The 18,173-nt window shown below is 36.5% G+C and overlaps 1 protein-coding gene across 2 annotated transcripts in view; it reads left to right on the forward strand.

Annotated features, from left to right (window-relative positions):
* Positions 1-18,173, forward strand: part of PARP11 (poly(ADP-ribose) polymerase family member 11) — a 68,960-nt gene that overhangs the window by 35,222 nt on the left and 15,565 nt on the right. For both annotated transcript variants that reach the window (XM_037064707.1, XM_037064706.1), the window contains exons 2-6: positions 8,814-8,942; positions 9,777-9,897; positions 12,208-12,283; positions 15,315-15,387; positions 15,467-15,597. In XM_037064707.1, coding sequence (XP_036920602.1) covers positions 8,814-8,942; positions 9,777-9,897; positions 12,208-12,283; positions 15,315-15,387; positions 15,467-15,597 — 530 coding nt within the window. The remainder of the gene's footprint in view (positions 1-8,813; positions 8,943-9,776; positions 9,898-12,207; positions 12,284-15,314; positions 15,388-15,466; positions 15,598-18,173) is intronic.

The following is an 18,173-nucleotide window of genomic DNA, read 5'->3' on the forward strand; positions in this document are numbered from 1 at the left end:
TTTTGAGATTGCTTGATTACTCTGGGACTTTGTCATTTCCATATAAATTTTAGGATCAGCTTGTCAATTTCTGCAATGAGTTAGAAAGAATTTTGTTAGGAATTACATCAGCTTTGTAGATCAATTTGGGAGCTATTGCCACCTCAACAATAAGTCTTCTGACCAATGTACATGGGATGTCTTTATTTATTTAGATTTTCTTTAATTTTTTTCACCAGTGTTATGAGGTTTTCAGTGTATACATCTTGCATATCTTTTGTTACATTTACACCTAAGCATTCTATTCTTTTTGGTGTTGTTAAAATGGAATTGTTTTCTTAACTTCATTTTTGGAATGTTTATTGTTAATGTATAGAAATCTAATTGAGTTTTGTGTATTTATTTTTTATCTTGAAATGTGTTGAACTTGTTTACTAGTTCTAGTAGTTCTTTTGCTAATTCCTTAGAATTTCCTACACAATGTCATGCCATCTGCAAATAGAGAATTTTCCCTACTTTTATTAAATCTGGATGCATTTGTATTTATTTATTTCTTGGATAGTTTCCCTGTTTGAACCTTCAGAACAGTGTTAAATAGAAGTAGTCAGATCAGACATCCTCATTTTGTTTCCATAAAGCACCCAGTTTTTCAGTAGTAGATATGATGTCAGCTATGGGGTTTTTGTAGATTTTCTTTATCAGGTTGAGAAAGTTCCCATCTATTTTAGTTTGTTGACCACTTTTATCATGAAAGGGTACTGAATTTTGTCAAATTCTTTTTCTTTGCATATAAAATGATTATATTTTTATTAATATAGTATGTTATACTAATTTTACTAATTGATTTTTATATGCTAAGCTAAAAAATATCTCACTTGATCAAGGTGTGTACAGCTTTTTATGTTTCTGGATTCAGTTTGCCAGTCTTTATTTGAAGAGTTTTTTCTTTTATATCCATAAGGGACACTGATCTCTATTTTCTTTCCTTGTGATGTCTTCTTTCTTTTTTTTTTAAATTTAATTATTGTTCAAGTACAGTTTTCTGTATTTTACTCCCATCCCAGCCCCCCCCATTTCCACCCCCTTAGTTGTTGTCCATGTGTCCTTTATACTAGTTCCTGTAAACCCTTCCCCTCTTTCCTCTGAAATTCCCTCCCCTCTCCCCTCTGGTCACTGTCCCCCTGTTCTCTATTTCAGTGATGCCTTCCTTCTTTTTCTTTCTTTCTTTTTAAATCCAGGTACCATCAGCTTCATAAAATGAGTTGAGAAGTATTCCTTCTTCTTTCAATTTTTGGAAGACTTTGAAAGCATTGGTATTTATTTTTCATTAAATATTTGGTAGATTTCACCAGTGTAGCCATTCGGGATTAGACTTTTCGTTGTGGGAAGTTTTTAAATTATTAATTTGGTCTCAGTATTTATTATAGGCCTATTTAGATTTCTAGTTTTTCTTGAGTCATTTTAATGATTTGTATTTATCTAGGAATTTGCTTATTTCATCTAAGTGTCTAAATTTCTGGGGTACAGTTGTTCATATGTAATAATATGAATTACAATTCATAATTAATATAATTCTTATAATTCTTGTATTTGTGTAAGATCAGTACTGATGTCCCCTCTTTTATTCCTTATTTTAGTAATTTGAGTTTTCTCTCCTTTTCAACTAAAAGGCTTGTAAATTTTATTTTTCTTCTATTAAGTTTTATTGATTTTCTCTATTTTCTATTTTCTACTTCATCTTTTTTTCTTCTGTAACCCTTTATTATTTCCTTTGTTTGCTTTGCATTTAGTTTGCTCTTCTTTTTCTAAAGTGTAATGTTAGTTTTTGATTTGAGATTTTTCTTCTTTTCTAATATAGGCATTTACAACTATAAAGTTTTTTCTGAGCACTGCTTTAGCTGCATCTCATAAGTTTTGATATGTTATGTTTTTATTTTAATTCATCTCAACATTTAAATTTTCCTTGTGATTCATTTTTTGACCCCTTGGTTATTTGTGTGTTATTTAATTTCAAATATATGTGAATTTCCTAAATTTTCTTATTATTCATATTGGTAATTCCATTTTGGTGGAAAAACAAACTTTGTATAATTTCATTCCTTTTAAAATTAGTGGAACTTGTTTTATGGCATAAATATGAGGGGGGACCCATGAAAACGTGGAATTTGTTTTTAAAAAAGAGTGTGTTTATTCTTACATGTTTAAACTTCAGTCATCTTCAAAGTACTCTCCATTTCATGCAGTACACCTTTAGAAACTTTTTCCACACTGCTCAAAACGGTTTTTGAGCTCATTGATTTGGGTATTGTTTAGTGCTTCTGCAGTTTTTTGTTTCACTTCTTCAACAACAGCAAAACGACTCCCTTTGAGGTCTTTTTCATCAGGGGAAACAAAAATAAATCACGTGGGGCACGATCAGGTGAATAGGAAGGATGGGGCATGAGGGTCATGTTGTTTTTGGTCAAAAACTGCTGAACATTCAGCGTAGTGTGGGTAGGTGCACTAGTAAGTCGCCCATCATGAAATGGGCAAATGTGTTGAAACAATCTTCAAGAAAAAATTCACTGAGGCTGAATGCAGCCTGTCACAACAGTGCCAGCTGGTATACTGATACAGATGGGTTCCTAGAACACTCACCTAGTAAGGAATGTTTGTTCTATAAGGGTCCAACTCTCCAGAAGAAAATCCCATTTTGGCGGGGGTCCCTCCTCCGATGGTTGATGACAATCCCAGGAGGCCTCTTGGCTGTCCCTTGTTCTCTATATTAAATTTCTGCCTGCTCTGCCATTCTGCTTCTTGTCAGAGCTTCAGGCTTCCCATAAATTGTTTTTATCAAGATTTCCATTTTTTTCTGTAGTAATCTTAGGCATGAAAGTCTCTGTTTTCTGTTCCGAATAAAGTCAGTCCCCTCAGGTAGAAATGTAAAGCTCTTTGTTCTTATGGCCTGCCTTCCCCTGGGTTGGAGTCCCTGTGCCACTGTTCCTGGAGCTGGGACTGGGGCACTTTTCCCAGAGTGAAGCCTCAGTCTTTCAGTGGACACAGGGTGGGAGGGGTGATGGCAGCTTCTGGTCTTGACTTACTCCTCCTGTCAGGAAACTGCTACCCTATGAGCAAACTGGGGTGGTAGCTATCAAAAAGCCCAGTCTTCTTTGCCTCATGGGCCTGGAGTTTCCACCAAATGAGTGGGGTCTGAATGGAGGAAGGGGAACTGGGGCTCTGTGTGCCTTCCCAGAATAGACCTCTGTAGCTCCCGGTTGAAGAGAATGAGAAACCCCAGCAGCCTGCTCCTTCCAAGGTAAAACTAGCCCCAGACTGGAAGCCGGAAGGAAAAGGAGTCCCTCTGCCTTCTTGGCTGCACATGCCAGAGGCAGAGCTGTGATACAGAGCTGGTGAAGTGGGGGCAATAGAACAGATCTTGGTTTAAGTGCCACAGACTCTTGCTTGTTCTGAGATTTAATAGATTTTCTTGAGTAAATGTGTCTCCATTTGCTGTATGCCCTTAGGACAATTTCCAGAGACTTAAAAAAAATGTTCATTAATTAAGCTGCAGTTTTGCTGGGGAGAGGGTCCACCGATTTCCTTACTCTGTCATTACAAATGTTCTACCCTTTTTTAAGCTTTTAGTATGAAGTTTTGGATCTTCTTCTATAAGAGACAAGCGAGTTTTCCAGACCAAATATGATTTCCTTGAGGTATTATGTTTATACTAACAAAATAAATAATATTTTATATATTGTAACAAACCTATCAGAAAGCTTTTAGCCAGTCTGGGAAGTGGTAGTATATTTTCTTCTGTAGAACAGGATTTTGACTTTAAATTCATTTTTCACATAGTCTTTCAGTTTGATGATTCAGACTAACTATTCAAAGGCCCCATAAATATAACCTTCGGAATAGGTAGCATTGTAGACAGGCTGCACTAGCATACTGCACTTGAAAATTTACAAAATGCTTTTCACTTTGTACTAACTCTTTTTCTTCACTCTCTGATGTGGAGGTAGTATCATTAACTGCCAATTAAAAACTGGAAAATCAATGCAGAGTTATGTATGGCATTGTGGGTGAACTAATTCATTCAGCTGACATTTATTAATTGCCCACTCCGTGACAGACAACTCGCACACATTCCTTTTATTGCCTATTAGTGTGTTCTAACCTAGATCTAGTATTACTATGGATATGGTATTTTAAAGTTATTAATTTGAACTTGATTACTCTATGAGTTTTTTGCAGAATAGTCATTCCCTTGGAGGGAAAATGTATTGTAGAAAACTGTTAAGATTTAGTCTTATGAACTGAGTCTGGAAAGAAAGCCATAGCATCTGTGAAGAAAAGCAACCAAATTAAGCTTTGGCAACAGAAGAAAGAAGGAACGACTGCCATATATGAAGATGAAGCAGTGGGTGTTGGCAGCTTAGGGAAGAACTGACACTCAGGAGGCCTTGGGTGTTTCTTTAATCTTTGCATTGCTAACTCTATGGTTCTAGACAAAATAATTATGTTTCCTCTGCTTTGGGTTTTTCCTAACTTTAATTGAAGAATACAGTGCTTAGACTTAATTTGTTCCAGAAGGTAGTTTCAGGAGCAATTTGTTCAAAAACTGAATCACACCTGAGAGATGCATGACTGATGATATAGGTATTGGCATGAATGGGTTGTCGGGTTGAAAACCGAAGTGTTCTTGGTTGACAATAGAGGAATTGTTGTCTGAATAAGTTGGTCGAGAACTGAAGGTTTGACTGTAATGACTTCTCCTGCACATTGTGTTATGTAGGAAAAAAATTAGTGTAAATTGATATATAATTTTATAAAATTTGAAGTGTTTTAGGAATGTTCAATACAATAGTACCTCTCTATAGTGCTGCCCTGTCTACAACAGGGATTAAATATGAATCAGTCCCAGGTCCTACCCAAAACTGTTGATGACAGGAAGTTCTGAAAGGACTTCGGTAAAACACTCACTTACAACCTGGCTTAATGAGTGATCTTAGGGACAGTGTGATGAGGCAAAGTATCCATGTTCCCTGTATGCTGAATTGCCTTTTCTAGTAGAGGTAAAACTCGTAAGCCAAATATTTGTCTTAACTATTACCTTCAGAGTCATTCTTCCAAATTCTTTCTATTTTCAGGAGAAAAACTGAAGTTTTGTCATTCTTGCTTTGCTTCTTTCTCACAGTAAAATAGCCAAATGATGTGAATGTTAATAGAAGGAAGGAGCAGAAGTTATGAATAGTTAGCATGTACAAATGATCCTAAATTTGAAATGATTGCCTTTATTATGTGGTTAAAATATATAAGATAAATAGGGTCTTAAACCTAAAGCTCCTGATCCTGGGGTGTTGTATTTCTTATTTTTTATTATCCAATCAACTTTGAAATATGAAGGGAAAACAGAAAATAATGATAAAGCATTTCTTGGTGAGAGACTCAAAACATGAATAGAAAATAACAGGTCCCCTTCATTGAGCTCAAATACTGTGCTTGGTACTTCATGGCCTTGTCTCATTCCTTTCTAACAACAACCCAGTGATGTAGGAGCCTTTAATCTCCATTTTGTGACAAGGAAACTGGCCTTGACAAGGTAAACAGAATCTCATCCCAGGTCACACAACTTCTGGAAACATCATGGACATTTAAAATAATGCAATTAAAAATAAGTATTTTAAAAATTACTCAAGTGCATATTCTTTTTAAAAAATCAGGTATACAGGAAATAAAAATTTTTAAAATCACCAAAAATTGTGTATGTTTTTATATGTGTATATGATAATACACCTTCACATAGGGAGGGAGAGAGAGGCGGAGAGAGATGAAAGATAAATAATAAGTCAATAGCACTGGTTAACCCTGGGGAAGGTAGGTGAGAAGATACAAGGAGTGGAAGTGTGGAAGTAATGGTCAAAAAGTCTCTAGTGTTATTTTGTGGAGCCAGTTCTTTTTGATTAGTTATATAAATTTAAACTAGTAATTAAAAATCTTTTTAAAATGAAGATAAAAAGCAACAGTCCAATAAAGTTTTATCTTCTTTGACCAACTTCTCTGCCCCTTCTCTGGTGACTTCCTCTTTATCACAATCCCCACCCAAGAATGTTTAAAACTTTTTAAAGATAGTTTGTATATGTTAGTTGATCAAGGCCTGTCCAGAAAATATCCAGCCGTGCATACGAAAAATAGAGACATTTATTGAAGGAGATACAAAATACAAGAAGCATTGTACATAGGACAGTGACACCTCAGTCCCCTTCAAAATAGGCAACTTGAGACTTCACACAATTCTCCCAGTAGCCATCAGCTACCCTATTGTATTTTCCTCAATCTCACTGAGGGCCTGAAATCTCTTCCCTTTCAAAGGTGATTTTAGTTTTGGGAAAAGCCAGACGTTGCAGGGCACCAAATCTGGGCTGTAGTGGGACTGAGTCACCTGGGTGATTTGATATTTTGCCAAAAACTCTGCAGGAGATGTGATGCATGAGTGGGCGCACTGTCATGGGGAAGCTGCCAATCACCATTGAGCCATAGCTGCACACTTCTTAATCATCCAGGTAGTTTCTGTGGAGGAATGTTCAAGCTTAATGCAAACTTTGATATAGATTCATTGCTCTACTCATTCAGTTTTTTAATTTATTTTATTTTAAAAAATATTTATTTATTTTTAGACAGAGGGGAAGAGAGAGAGAGAGAGAGAGAGAAAGAGAGAGAGAGAGAGGGAAAGAAACATCAATGTGTGCTTGCCTCTCAGACTCCCCCTGCTGGGGACCTGGCCTGTAACCCAGGCATGTACCCCAACTGGGAATCGAACTGGCAACCCTTTGGTTCACAGGCCGGCACTCAATCCACTGAGCCACACCAACCAGGGCCAATTTTTTTTTAAGTTTTACTTCGAGTAAAGTGACTTTATAATTTTATTTATTCAGTTAATAAATTGTTTTGTTTTTTTCTCTCTCTCTTTTTTATTGTTGTTCCAGTACAGTTGTCTCTATTTTTCCCCCATCACTCCCACCCACCCCAGCCATTTCCCACCTCCCACCCTCAGTGTTAATCCCTTTTGGCTTTGTCCATATGTCCTTTATCTATGTTCCTTGACAGCGCTTCCCCCTTTCTCCCCCCCATTATCCCCATCCACCTCCTCTCTGGTTACTGTCAGTTTGTTCTTTATTTCAATGTCTCTGGTTATATTTTGCTTACTTATTTGTTTTGTTGATTAGGTTCCACTTATAGGTGAGATCATATGGTATTTGTCTTTTACTGCCTGGCTTATTTCACTTAGCATAATGCTCTCAAGATCCATCCATGCTGTCTCGAAGGGTAGGAGCTCCTTCTTTCCTTCTGCCCAGTAGTATTCCTTTGTGTAAATGTACCATATGCGCCCCATTGTTCATAGCAGTACAATTTATAATAGCCAAGTGTTGGAAACAACCTAAGTGCCCATCAGTAAATGAGTGGATCAAAAATACTCGGTCATTTTTTTTAATGAGATGGCCACACAGTACACATGCTCACTCAACATCATCTACAGCCCCCACTTACTAGTACAGTGAAGTTGTCATTGTTCATGCATGTGCATTCCAGTCCACTCTCCTTGAATACTCGGTTACATCAGTGTTGCACGATCTGTTCTTATATTAACATGGTTGGATTTTTTTCTTGTAGTTAAGGAAAAAGGTTGGACAGACCTATCAATGATTCTGAAATCATTGATAATGAAGTATAAGGCAGTATACCATGGTGGTTAAGTGCACAGACCCTGGATCCAGACTGCTTGAGTTTGAATCCTGGCTTCTTCATTGTTTGTCCCCTCTGTGCCTTGGTTTCTTCATTCATACAATTGGGATAATAGTACCTATCTTATAGGGTTGTTGTAAGGATTAAATGAGTTATTATCTTTACAGAACTGAGCACAGTTATTTGGCACACAGTAAGATCCATATAAAGTTTAATAATTATTATCCTAACATTCAGGAAAAAGTACACTAAATTTTTGTATATCCAGCCAGACTTTTTCTGTGTGTATACGTATAAGCACATACATGTACATATATATATATACACACGCATATACATTCATGTGGGTAAATATAGAAATATTTTTAATTAAAATTGGCTTATATTATTTCTATTACAACCTTCTTTGTACTAAACACTATATATATATATATATATACATATATATATATATTTCATTTATTTATTTTCAGAAAGAGAAGGAAGGAGAAAGAGAGGGAGAGAAATATTAATGTGTGGTTGCCTCTTGCACACTCCATACTGGGGACCTAGTCCACAATGCAGGCATGTGCCCTGCCTTGGAGTTGACCTGTGACCCTTTGGTTCGCTAGCGGGTCAGTGCTCAATCCACTGAGCCACACCAGCCAGGGCCTGAACACTGTGTATTATAAACATCTTTTCATACCATTAAATAAAATGTTTAAAACAAAAACAAAATCAGATATATTTGGTCTAAATCAGATATGGTTCTGATAGCATGGACCCTTTTAACCAAAAACATGGATAAACATATGATGAGATAGAAGTTTTTTGGCACTATACTGAGAATCTGGAGAGTACTTATAGATTTGGATAAAACTGACTTAAATGGTTGAATGGGCATTGATATTTCCTGCCTAAGTGTATCATTATTTGTTTTATTTGGTAAGCAGTGGTATTCAACATTTTTATATATTTGTCTTCAGAACTAATATACAACATAGAATGCTGCTTTTGAAGTGTCACGGGAGATGAACCCTTGGAATACAATTCTTTGTAAGAAGAAAACAATGTGTAAAAAGTACACTGATTATTGGGAAAAATATTTTTTTTGACCTCTTTCTACCTTTCAGGAGATGTTTCACAAAGCAGAAGAATTCCTCTCTAAAACCGCAGACAGTGAGGTGGATGAGATGGACACATCAGACACCCAGTGGGGCTGGTTTTACTTGGCAGAGTGTGGAAAGTGGCACATGTTTCAGGTATTTCCTGTCCTTAAACATAGCAGAAGGGGCTTAGATCCACTCATGGTCATCTTACTGACTGATAAAATGAATGTGAGTGAACCTGAAAGAAATCTAACCCTAAGGAAATTAGATAGCTTAACTAAAAGGAAAAATTAGAAGTTCTAGTCCTTTTCCTTTTCTTTCCCCCAGGTTTTCACAGTACTTTATTTAGAAGAAACAGTCTGTGTTTACTGTGTGTACAGAAGGCGATTGTGACTGAGAGTTGCATGGTATCAGTACATCTGAGCAACTCCAAGTTTGATTTGGTGGACAAAGAAAGGGAAGAGAACAGCCTATATTAAACACCTTCTGTACACCAGGTATTATGTTAGGTGTTGTACAAATTTTTTTTTACTTTATCTTCATAACAACTTTGAAGCAGATGTTGACACTTGGTCTTATGGTCAAAGAAATTAAAGCTCAGAAAAGTTACTGTAATTCGTCCAGAGTCACACAGCTAGTTAATGATTAAAGTTTGTGGTCTTTTTTTTTCTTACAAAGCCACTTATAGAAGATTTAACTTTTGAGCCACTTAGGACATGTAATTATTGTCATGATTTTTGACAATTGTAATAATTTCAGAAATGGCGTTATAACCAGTTGTTGAAGTATCTTTGGTGGAAATCATTGAACTATTTTTAACATGCTGGCTTAGCTGTGATTCTCCCAGTGTACAGGGAACTAGAACAGGTGATTAGTTAGGTTTTCCTTGCCTCCCTGTCCTCTGTCTCTGTGACCACAGTACCCCCTCTGTGGCCAAGCCATTAATGTGAACAGCTGGTAAATGAAACTTTCTGGTTTGTCTTAAAGCCGGATACCAACATTCAGTGTTCAGTTAGCAGTGAAGATATCGAAAAAAGCTTCAAAACAAATCCTTGTGGGTCCATTTCTTTTACTACTTCCAAATTCAGCTACAAGATAGACTTTGCAGGTATGTTTTTTTTTTCCTAACAGTTGTATGTTTTTAGTATACTATATGGTAAAATCTACAGTTCTGAAGATCAGGATTAGTTGGTGACATTTGTAAACAGTGAAGTAAATCCTTTCTGAAATACATAAAAATGTATTCTATAAAAATGCAAGATTTAATATCTTCTTGAACAGTATTTTCTTTTCTAAAGGAATATTCATATCTTCTAGATAGTAATATATATTTGGACATGGTAGTATATTCATGTAATGTTTCTCTTCTAGTCAACATAAACACTTTAAGGTATTGTTTTATTCCTTATCACATCAGTCTTTTGAAATAGATCGGAACTTTTTTATTTTGAGGATCAGTCTGAGCAGTTAAGTAACAAAGTTGGTGATAGTTTTTTAAGACCAGAAGAGTTCAGAAGAATGATCCATCTCTTTGTACTTTTGCCAGAAACTATCTTTAATGGCCGTAGCCTTCTGCCATTTTCTGATTTCACTGGCTTTTTCACAGATTAGTTAGCTAATCTGAAAATCAGCTGCACTTTGGATTGTAATCATGATATATGGGCATAATTTGGGGTATCCCATGAAAAACTATTGTATTCAACCTCCTCATTTGAAGCTGCTGTAATCCCAGCTGTTTGCTACTTTGAGGTAAACACAACCTGGTTGGGGGAAGTTTCTTAACAAAAGTGTATTTTGGTTGCTACACAGCTCAGTCCTCTTAACTGTTCTCCCAGTTTCTGTGAGTAGTGTCTTCATGACAGTTTGTAGTGTGTTGTTATAGGACAGGGTATGGAAACCTTAGGAAATTTTCTTAGATGAGCTAAGGCCCAGAAATAGTGAAGGGGGTTTGTCCAGTGACAGGTTGATGCAACAGAATCTCTAATGATTACTATCCCTCCAAAGCTTTTTTTAAAATTAAGAGTTAAAACCATTAGATTCTTATTCCTGACTAACCATAACATTGTTTGATGGCATTAGACAAACAAGCCGCCTGCTTTTAAGGGGACCCTGACATTTGTCTTTTTGTCCTACAGTCTAGACAGAAGGTGCCTGACAGGCATTTTAGTCCTGTGTATAAGGGCCAGCTTTGAAGCAATACTGAGACATACTGACATGCACAGACATCCCTCCTACAGAGGATGAAGTGTATCAAAGCATGTGGTAGATAATTCTGCGAGTTACATGTTTCTGTACGAGTATTTTCTAGTAAACTGTATTTTGGGGAAGCTTTCTTTCAGCGCTTTTTATTAAAACTTTTTTTAATCAAGTAAGAGTCACCTATAATAACTCAAGTTCCCCAATCTATGTAATGATCATTTCGAAAGCCTAAGTATTAGTATTTCATATGTCCTATTTGCAAAATTAGCCCCAACCATTCTGCCACAAGCCAATTCAGGTTCTTGCTATAAAAATGATGAAAAGCAAACTCAAGATGAGGCAGCATGGAAGGCACCACAGGTTTTGCTACATGTGCTGAGATCTTGCTTTTCCCTGCACAGTAGTTAATGCCAGTGTGTGCAGAGTCCAGGAGAATACAGAAAGGGCGGGGCATAGTTTATACAACATTTGCCTAGGTGGTTGAATCCCTTTATTTTGAAATGGAATAATGCCAATTAATATAATAAACTGACTAGTGACTCACATTAAGACTTAGTATTCAACTTTGTGGGAATGAAGAAATGGTCCTGGTAAACACTGCCACTGCTGAGGCGGCATAGACGAAAGAAGAAAATGATACCTTTAGGTAATGAGTCCTTTAGCACTAGAATCTCTCATGTAAGTATGTATTGAGTCTAGCTAGGTTTTCTATGTTTTGGTTTAGGTATACAATTTAAAGAGAAGGCAAGAAATGTACAAATTTTTGAAATTCTGTGAGTAGTGCCAGTTTTGTAATGGTAATGTATTTTTTTAATCATTTCCAAAATTTTTGGAGAAATCACCTATATTTTCTTTTTAAGCCAACTAGAATATTCAGTACTATCATTCTTTTCTCCTTCTAGTACTCTTAATTTTCCTAAGTGTAGAACTCTTCTATTTAATGTCGGAAAAGAATAGACCCTGCATACTGAGCTGCACTTGAGGTGAGCGTTCTTTTGTGTGAGCATAGATCAAGCAATGAAGCCGTCCTCCCTGAATTGTACTTTTATGACATGCTAGATACAAAGGTAGTAAAGTATCTTTAATATACTGTGTTTGTCAGCTACCCGCAAGGCTCTGTGGTTCCTGATTATCATGTAGGGAAGCTATAAATCTTTGTAACAATTTGTAGCACAGTATGTTTCAATGACTCACCCAACATCTCTGTCTTTGTATGCAGAAATGAAGCAAATGAACCTCACCACTGGAAAACAGCGCTTGATAAAAAGAGCCCCCTTTTCTATCAGTGCTTTCAGGTACTGTAAAGAGCACAGGGGTAGAAAGAATGGACTTTTTCTTTTTCTTTCTTACTATTTGACAGAGGAACAGTTAGACTAAATATTTTGGTAGGTTGTTTAATGATCTTAATATTGATCCCTTCATTACTGAATTTCATTTTTCAATTCTTTAGAACAGTTTGCATGGTAGTTAAAAAGCACCTTCTAGTCTCTGCTTTGCATCCTTAAAATAACCTACTGAGGTAATTTTGAATTAACTTGGAAATACTCTCACAGAACCATCTGGTTATTTGGGCTGTAAATCCTAAGTGATTACCAGTCTTCCCCACCTCTTCTGATCCCCACTGGGCAGCTCCTAGAAGTAGTTCAAGTCTGTCATGACTAAAGGAGACCCACAGGGGTGGGAGTGCAGTGGGGCAGCGGTGCTGCTACTTGTTCCCTGTTACAAGTTTTGTTTTTTTCTGTTTCTGGATTGATTTGGCCTGAAAAGTGGTATAAATGCCAGAAGAGAATAAATATTTTGTATTACTTTGAATGGAATTGAAGGGGAAAATCTTACACTGTGTCTTCTATTTTCTGGAATGATTGCCCTCCAGCAAGTTTTAAAATTCTTGCTGTTCAAAGAATTGAAAATGAAAAAAAAAATGCTAACGTGAATTTTAAGAGATATTCCTTGCTCCTTCCAAAGAGATATATGGAAAGAATTAGATTAAGGAATGAAAAACTGTAAGTTTCTATCAGTTAGTTTTCTGAGACTTTTGGCTTATATTTTAGCATCCTGATACAAAAGTTATTTAAGTACTTATGTAGTGAATGCTCTAGTACTTCTATGGAACATAGAGAATATTATTTCCTTACCAACTATATCATATCCTCCTTTTCAAGTACAAGGAAATGTATGGTAAAGGAATTACTTATCTTCAAAGAGTATGTAATCTGGGAGAAAATGAGGCATAATAATGGAAAATATTATTGTAAAGGCATGTTATTATATCTAGTGTAGTTTGGTGGGGAGACGAAGCATAGTCTTTGTTCTCTTACAGACTGTACAAACCATAGAACAAAGATGGGAGAGGGAAATAATGAACCAGAATGGAGGCTAATAAGCTAGATAGTAAAAGAGGAAGAGTAGTTAGGTGGAATACAGAAGAGTGATAAAGATAAGTATTTGCTGATATAAAAATGTTTATTTATTTATTGCAGGAATATATAATATGAATATACACATATATTTACTTATTTATTCATATGTACATATATTTATTACATGTATTATTTATTGTAGGAATTAATTACATGTAAGGGGAATAGTACATATTTCCTATTGGCAATGAATTAATAGTTAACTAAGACTATGGGCTACAAAAATTTAAAAAACAAAAAACCTTTTCCATAGCTAAAAGATACTTTAGGCAAATTTTTTTTAAATCTGAGTGTGCTATTCCTCATTATCACAGTCAAAGGACTCATCTCTATAGCATGTGAAGTACGTCTATGCATCTCTAAGTAGAAGGCCAAGAGCCCTTTAGAAAAATGAGCAAAGAAGTTGAACAGTTCCTATAGCCTCACTCGAGAAATACAAATTATATCAGACTATTTTTTACTATCAGATTGACAAAAATTCAAAAGTTTGATAACACACCTTTTTGATGAGGTTGGAAATAGGCATTCTGTGTGTTTATGGTGGGAATTCAATGAGTACAACCTTCAAGGAAGGCGTTTGGTTAGTATCTGTCAAAATAATGAACAAATATATTCTATGACCGAGAAATTCCATTTCAAAGATGTTATCCTGCAAATTGACTAGTGGACACATACAGTGACAAATGGACAAACCAGTTCCTTGCAGCATTCTTAACAGCAACAAAAAGTTGAAAAACCTGAAAAACCCGAATATCTTCAATAAGGGACTTATTGAAAAATGACAGTGTCTCCATATCATGGAATTCTGTGCATCTGTGGAATAGAATGCCCTCATTCATTCAGTCAGTATTTATGGAGTATCTGCTATGTGCCAAGCTCTATGGCAGGGATTGGGAATAAGGGTACACTCTATCTACTAATATGGAAAGATCTTTAAAACTGTAGTAAATGAAAAATAAAAGCTACGAAAGACGTATGTTTTATGCTCCCATTTGTGTGTGGGGAAAATTGGCTTGTGTTAACCAAAAGAAGTTCAGGAAGAATACTCAAGAAACCCAAAACAATGGTTACTGGAGCTGAGGCAAGAGGTGAGAATTGGAGACCAAGGAGTGAAGTGGCAGGGAAACCATTCACTGTGTACTTTTAAAAATACTTACTAATTCTTAAATAATATGATTGCATGATCTTTTCAAAGTTGAAATGAATGCTTAAAAATTTAAAGAAACTTAAATTTTGAGCTTAAAGCTTGAAATTTATAATTTCTTCCAGTGACCTCTAGTCACCAGACAGAAGAATATGTCAGTGTCAGCCTTTTGCCATTGAGCTCCCCAGGACCATTTTGCTTTTCTGTGTTCACATCCAGTGGCTTAAACATGGGCGATAGTTTTTTAAAAAAGTTTTACTGACTGACTATACTAGTTAAGTTAATGTGAACTTTGTAGGGGAATAGTGGGTAGTAAACAGAAAGGTGTAGGTTCTATCTTGAAGGACATTGAACGTATGACTTAGGGGTTTTGATTTTATTTAATAGGCAGAATAAATCTGTTTAAGTGTTTGTTTTTTGAAATCAAGGACTTTTTTCTTCTTGAAATTTATTTTTACCTAAAATCTTCCTTACATTTTAAAGAAATTCTGGAAAATTCAGAAAAACGAAACAATTAAACAGCTGTTTTTGAAATTTTAATGGTATGGAGGATCAGGTATTTTCCATCCAAGTTCTCAATTCAGCACCTAAAGGGTAGTACACAAGTAGACAGCCAATACATGTTTCGAAATAAAGAAACCAAGGGTTACACTTAATTGCATTTGTTGCACGAAAAGTCTCAAGCACGAAAATTCAGCTTTGAAGAAAAGTCTAAATCACTTACAGATTCTAACGTTTTGCTTTGTCTTTTGCAATTTAAAGTTATATCTGTGAAAATGAGGCTATCCCCATGCCACCACACTGGGAGAATGTGAATACTGACGTACCCTATCAGGTAAGACCAGAACTGACAGACTGTACTGCTTTAGAGGTGGAAAAGGACACCAATAAAACTATCAAACTTCATTTTCCAGCTTATTCCTTTGCACAATCAAACACACGAATATAATGAAGTTGCTAGTCTCTTTGGGAAAACAATGGATCGCAACAGAATTAAAAGAATTCAGAGAATTCAAAACCTAGACTTGTGGGAGTTCTTTTGCAGGTGAGACAGTTTCTAATATGAACCCTCTCCTTGACCTCTAAGACTTTTGTAGTCTTAGACACGAAAGTGAAGCACAAATGTTTAATTGTATTAATTTTCACTGCTGCTGTGTTTTTCTCTTGCAATGTTTTGACCTGATCTCTCAGCTCTCTTCTTTGGCATTCTCAGGAAGTAACAGAGAGCTGCTCTGTAAGTAAATGCAAGGCATTGCTTATTGTACTGCAGTCTGGAGGTCGGTCTTCTCCGCACACCCCTACAAACTCTCACTGCTTTCAAGGTTTGGAGCTGTGCATCGTGGCATAATCAGCATTGCAGAGGGATCCGGAGAGCTGTTTGGTTTTGTTGATTGATTTGTTGGCTCAGACTTTTATGTTGAATTACAACTCTCAAAACATTGTTGAGTTCCTTTTTTAACAATTACACTATCTTCCCTGCAGTCATTTGCTTGTGTCGTTTTGATGGCCATTGATAAAAAAAAATACTTGCAAATTTCCTGTTTAGCCCAAAGTTTATGCTGTAGATTTAAAATCTCAATTTATTATTCAGTTTAGGTTGGAAATGACCCATTGGATTGCTCAGTGTTCACTTAACCTACAAATAAAGCCCATTACAAAAACTTAAAGGTATTGTCCAAATCTGTATTTTTTAATAACAAGTAATACCTAAAATACGTGTTTTTTGAAATGTTTTTGTTAAATTTGCAAATGAGATTTGATTTCTAATATTTATAATATAAGAAGACCTTTAATACTTATTCAAGAAAATTTTAAATAATAGAGTTGTAGAGGAAAATGGAAGACTCCCTCCCTTTTATTTTACTCTCTCAGTGAATAAAGTTTTTTCTCAAATGGTCTGGTGGAATCTTAGTTCATTATTTTTAATCAGGCTTCTGAAGTGGAGTTTGTGTTAGTCTCCCTCATAATTTGAGTCCTCAGTTAAATCATAGTGATAAAATATACAGTGACTCCCAAACATTTTATGTGAAGATTTTACGAAAAACAGTTTTGCCGTTGATACCCTTCATGATTTTTTGTAATATCAGCATCTAGAAATCTGTGATGATAAATGAACCTGTCACCTGCTGTGACAGTAGAAAATACTAAGTCTCATTGTGAGGATAGCCTGTCATTTCGTCATCTCCCTAAAGAACTGAGATAACCAAGTTAATTTCATTGTCATGTAATCTGTGACTCACTATACGGGCAGTGAGGTCCATGTGAGTCCATCAGACTTCAGTTTGCATGTTGTCGAGACCTTTCTTACTTCCTCCCTTCTAAAAATATATTTCAGCTCCTAGTTTGTGACAGGCTTTATTCTAGGCTCTTGGGATATAACAGTGTACAGGACCATAGCTCGGACAAGGAGCCAGGCCACTGAACCACAGAATGTAGAGGGGAGCTGTCACAAGCATATGCTTGTCATATAGTCTTTACTATAAGTCAGCCTGGCAAATGCTCCGTTTGCTGCCTACTGAGCAGCCTGACAGCAAGGAATAGACAAGAGTTATACACACTAACTATGCTGTTCACTCAACTTTTATTGAATGCAGGTTCACTCAAAGTAGAACATCAACATACATTAACATCTTACTCACACTCTAACAATGTATGAGGAATACAACACACACACTGCAGTCAATGGGGAATAATGAACCTGAGTCCCAGAGTCTCAGTCTGCAGGTCCAGGAGATGGCACAGTGGGCAAAGGAGTTGTCAGTGTCTTGCAAGGAAGGATCTCCAATGTCCTCAGTACCGCAGAGTAGAGTGTCCAGTGGCCGATGTCAAGGAAGATCAGCGTGGCATGAAACAGCACTCTGGTGTGTGGAGCTCAGCTGTCTCAGCAGTGGTCTGGAGCCTGCTTCAGTTATACCTTGAAAGTGGTGTACTCCATCCAGCTTTCTGGGTCTCTTACTCAGTGTCTTGGCACCCCTGACAGCAAGTGTGGAACTTTCTTAGTAGCCTATCTGTGGGTAGTTTCCCTCTGCAGACATGGCACTCTGATCACAAGTGTAAATATCTTAGGTGTGTCTCCTTGCCAAATGTGTCTAGCATCATTTAGGTAGTTTCCCTCTTGAACCAAAGTGTCATGGCTGACTGGCAGCCATCTTGGTTGATAGGTGACTCCACATTGTTTTATATACTTTATGCTATCTTGATTGGACCAATGCCATTTTATTGATCCTGCTCTCACAGGACTACAGGACATCATGGAGCACAAAGTGTGGGTGCATACTCACTCTTCCTGACAAAAGTAGGATATGTATTATATGGTGGGGAATATCAAGAAGCACTTCCTAAAACAGGGTTCATTTAAGCTAGGCGTAAGTAGGAGAAGTGAAGGGTATCCCAGACTTTGGGGGCAGCATGGGCCAAAGTTGATTACAAGAGAGACCATTGAACATTGAAACAATTTCAAACAACAGAAAGTAGGGTGAGTGGTTGGAGAAGAGCCTAGAAAGGCACTCAAGAGGTAGAGCATGTAGGAGTTTGTAGTAGAACCACTGCAGTATGATTTCTTCTGTAGCCTCGACTTGAGTTGGACTGATTACCCACAGGTGGGGTAGGGTATTAGCAGGG

This window comes from Sturnira hondurensis, unplaced genomic scaffold, assembly GCF_014824575.4.
Source record: "Sturnira hondurensis isolate 20B ecotype Veracruz unplaced genomic scaffold, ASM1482457v3 Scaffold0015509, whole genome shotgun sequence".
NCBI lineage: Eukaryota > Metazoa > Chordata > Mammalia > Chiroptera > Phyllostomidae > Sturnira > Sturnira hondurensis.